This window comes from Pinus tabuliformis, chromosome 9 (genome assembly GCF_031772625.1).
Source record: "Pinus tabuliformis cultivar Carrire ecotype Pingquan chromosome 9, CPIR1, whole genome shotgun sequence".
Taxonomy (NCBI): Eukaryota; Viridiplantae; Streptophyta; class Pinopsida; order Pinales; family Pinaceae; genus Pinus; species Pinus tabuliformis.
Genome location: NC_142307.1, coordinates 1248711452 through 1248715674, shown reverse-complemented (window position 1 = coordinate 1248715674; position 4223 = coordinate 1248711452). Strand labels below are relative to the sequence as shown.

At 39.1% G+C, this 4223-nt stretch overlaps 1 protein-coding gene across 1 annotated transcript; it reads left to right on the top strand.

Moving 5' to 3' along the window:
- The first annotated feature begins 1175 nt into the window (after positions 1-1175).
- LOC149153098 (uncharacterized) lies at positions 1176-3765 on the top strand. The gene has a single exon (XM_089439233.1). The coding sequence runs from the start codon at positions 1312-1314 to the stop codon at positions 3256-3258; it is 1947 nt and encodes a 648-aa protein (XP_089295359.1). The 5' UTR covers positions 1176-1311; the 3' UTR covers positions 3259-3765.
- Positions 3766-4223: the final 458 nt, after the last annotated feature.

Sequence of the window (4223 nt, the reverse complement as noted above, 5' to 3'; positions counted from 1 at the left end):
TCTGTCAAGAAGTTGAAGCCAAAGTTGTCAAACCCAAAACCCTTTAATTAGAGTAAGAAAAAGTTGAAGCCAGAGCTATCAAAACCCTTTAATTAGAGTAGAAGAAGCAGAAGAAGACGTTGTCAAGATAATTTACCCAAAAGCCAAGTTGAAGCCCAAGCTGTCAAAACCCTTTAATTAGAGCAGAAGAAGAGCAGAAGAAGTTGTTGCTAAACTATCATTCTTGCAACAGTTGAAGCCCAAGCTGTCAAAACCCTTTAATTAGAGCAGAAGAAGTTGTTGCTAAACTATCATTCTTGCAATCATTCCTGCAGGCTCAGCAAAAGAAGTTGTTGTTGCTAAACTATCATTCCTGCAGGCTTAGTAGAAGAAGTTGTTGTTGCTAAACTATCATTCCTGCAGGCTCAACAGAAGAAGTTGTTGTTGCTAAACTATCATTCCTGCATGCTCTTAAGTGGTCGCCACCAAAAAACATGCTCTTAAGTGGTCGCCACCAGAAAACATAAGTGCTCACCACCAGAAAACATTGCTGCAATTGCGAGTGTAATTGAAGCAATTGCCACTATTCCATCCAAAAATAGTGAATGAACAAGAGTGAATAAACAGAAATATTGTGTAGCAAACATTGAAGCAATTGTGACTATTCGAGCCAAGAGCCAAATCAGAAATATCGCCAAATCAGAAATTTCAGAAATATTGTTGTGTAGCAGTGTTCCCTGCCAGATCGGGTTCTCATGCAAACAACAATTGTCAAGTATGGTTCTCATGCAAACCACAATTTTGACACGGCAGTAGTTCTCTAGACACGTCAAAAATACATATTTAAAATAAAATAAAAAATATTTAAAATAAAAAAATATAATGTCTCAATCTTATTGAAAGTCCGATATATATGTTACCAATATTTAATTTCTATGAATTAATGTTAACATTAAACTAGTAATAATCCATATGAACATGTGTATGATGTCTTTACTCATTAGTTTAAGTTTCAAAATGAAATATAGTTTATTTAAATTACTCTGGACTCGATATCAGGCTAAATAAAACATGAATCCTTTGATGGGTTAAAAAGAAATATTTGATTCGCTCATTGATTAAAAAGAAAAAACATTTCATTAATATACATGAATTTTGGTTAAAATGGAAAAACAATCATTGGTTTGAGTGTCCGACTAATGCTCATCGGTAAAACCGATTGCTATAGTTCCTGCGAGGCTCTTTGGGCAGGGACTAATAAGATGGAGGAGGTAAAGCTGCGACTTTTACGCTACCCAACCTGCGTGGTACATTATCGTGATAGCGGTGACAATGAGACGAAAACAAATGCTCTCCAGATCTAATTCATTTGTTACCATTTCTCAATACCCTCACAATTTTTCTGCTGCTTTATACACCAGCGAACATATTGCTCGTGTCATTTTACATCTTACAAACCTCTCATACTTCTCTCAGACCACACGCCTGCATACTTCTAATGGCATTGCAGCAGACAAACTCATTCAAACATTCTGCCATACCAATAAGTTTCCACAGGCAGTGGAGACCTTCAAGAAAATGCTTCTTTCAGCTAAATCCATCCCTACTCTCTTCACCAGCAATCTTCTTTTAAGTAGCCTTGTCCGATGGAATCGACACGAATCAGCATTGTCTGTTTATAGACTTATGATTGAAGCCCATATTGTTCCAGATATCATAACTTCAACCATTATTATCAATTCTCATTGCGAAACAGGCAGACTGGACTATGCGTTCAAAGTGTTTGAAGAAATGGAAGCACAGGGCTCTGCCCCAAATGTCATAACCTTCACTATCCTCATCAAAGGGCTATGTAGGGAAGGTAGAATACCGGAAGCTGTCAATCTTTTCAATCAAATGGTGGGCAAAGCACAGGTTCCCAGTGTTTTCACCTATAATACGCTAATAGATGGGTTCTGCAAGACAGGACAAACACACGGGGCATTTGTGTTGTTAGCTACTATGCTGAGAAAGGGCTACGAGCCCAACACAATCACATTCAATACACTAATCAACGGTCTCTGCAAGGAAGGTAAAGCTTGGGATGCTCTGAAGCTATTTCAGTTGATGGTGAAGGAGCGCCACAGTCCAGATGTTGTGACATATACCACCCTCATGGACGGCCTATGCAAAGAAGGTAAGCTTCAAGAAGCCATGGAACTATTATATTGCCTGTTGGAAAATGGGTATAAACCCGATGCCATTACATACACTGTTCTCATTGATGGCCTCTGCAAAGAAAGCAAATTCCAAGAGGCCGAGAAACTGCTATATGAGATGTTAAAGAAAGGATATAACCCTAATGTTATCACATACAATGCATTTATTGATGGTCTTTGCAAAGAAGGCAGGCTTCAGGAGGCCATGGAAATACTATATAAGATGTTAAGAAAAGGGTATAACCCTGATGTCATTACATATACTTCTCTGATTGATGGTCTCTGCAAAGAAGGCAATCTGCGAGAGGCCAAGAAAGTACTGTCTGAAATGTTGAAAAAAGGGTGTGACCCCAATATCATTACATACTCTGCTCTGATTGATGGTCATTGCAAGCAAGGCGAGTTGGATGAGGCTAGGAAGCTCCTATATAAAATGAGCAACCAAAACATATGTCCTAATGTTGTCACATACAATTCGTTTATTGCTGGTCTCTGTGAGGAAGGGCAGTGGCGAGAGGCCTCTAAGATTCTTCATGAGATGACAGATAAGGGCTACTTTCCCAGTGTTATCACCTACAATACTCTTATTCATGGTCTTTGCAAAGAAGGAAAGCTTCAACCAGCTCTAAGGTTGTTAGGTGATATGGTAGAAATAGGCCATCAGCCTGATGAAATCACATACAATACCCTTATAAATGGGTTTTGTAAGATGGATAATCAGGAGAAGGCCGTGGAACTCCTTCAACAGATGTCCCAAAAGGGTTGCAGACCTGATCTAGTTACCTATAATACATTGCTAGATGGACTCTGCAAGCATCATAAGGTAGAAGCAGCTCAACAAACTTTTTGTGAAATGACAGAAAAGGGTCTCAAACCTGATAATTTTACATACAACACAATGATGGGTGGACTCTGCAAAGTGGGTAATCTTAAGGATGCGATCAAGTTGTTGCAGCAGATGAAAGACGGTGGTCATGTCCCTGATAACATTACATATACAATCCTCATGGATGGACTATGCAAGGAAGACACACTACATGAGTCCAATAAACTACTCCATGAGATATTGGAAAAAGTTTGACTCCAATGCTGTGACATGTCAGAAATAGACGATAACCTCTGACAGGACAATTACAGGAGCCAGATGGGTTCTTCAAGAAATGATAGAAGGGATGCCATCTTGCTAAATTACAGGGATAATGCAAGAAGGGAAAAATAAGAACCATAAAAATGACATATGAAAAGGTTGGTCGCAATCCCTTTGCAATAATATTTTCTGTATTTATGGACACTCTTTCCAGTAACACTAGTTTCCTTGAGTCCACTGAGTTGCTGCTTCAGTTTGGGAAAGGGCAGGGAAAAGATAGTGTGGAACATGCTGGTTGTTGAAGAGTCTCTTAATAATTCATTATCTAACGAGATAGTGATAATGTCCCTAATATCCTTAAACCACCGTCACTAATAGGCTATGCAAGGAAGACACACTCCAAGAGGCCAATAAGCTACTGCATGATATTTTGAAAATGGTTTCACGCTGATGTCATGACATATTCAGCAATCAGCAACAGCATCTGTAAAGACGGGTCAACTGCAGGAGGCAGATCCGTGCTCCAAGAAATGACAGAAGGGATGCAATCCTGATGTTATTGCATTTTACTCAATTATAAGGTTTATGCAAGAAGGGGAAAATGAGAGCGATGAAGTGATGCATGAAATATTTGGAAGAGGTCTCCATCCCTTTGTGATCATATTTTCTGTATTGATGGACACTCTCTCTACTGACAGTAATTTCCTCGACTCCACTGAGTTTCTCCGTCACAGTTTGGGAGATGCCAGGGGGAATGATAATGTAGTACATGCTACGGTTGTAGATGTTGGCACTCGACCCATTTTTGCACTAGCAAGTGTGAAAAACTAGTTAGATGCCCACTTCAGAGAGGGAGGTGTAGAAGATAGTTCAGTATCTATTTTAAGGAAACTTATAGTTGTTGCAGACATGCTGCAGTGGGAAACAGATCTTTGTATTTATTTATTTGATATTTATTT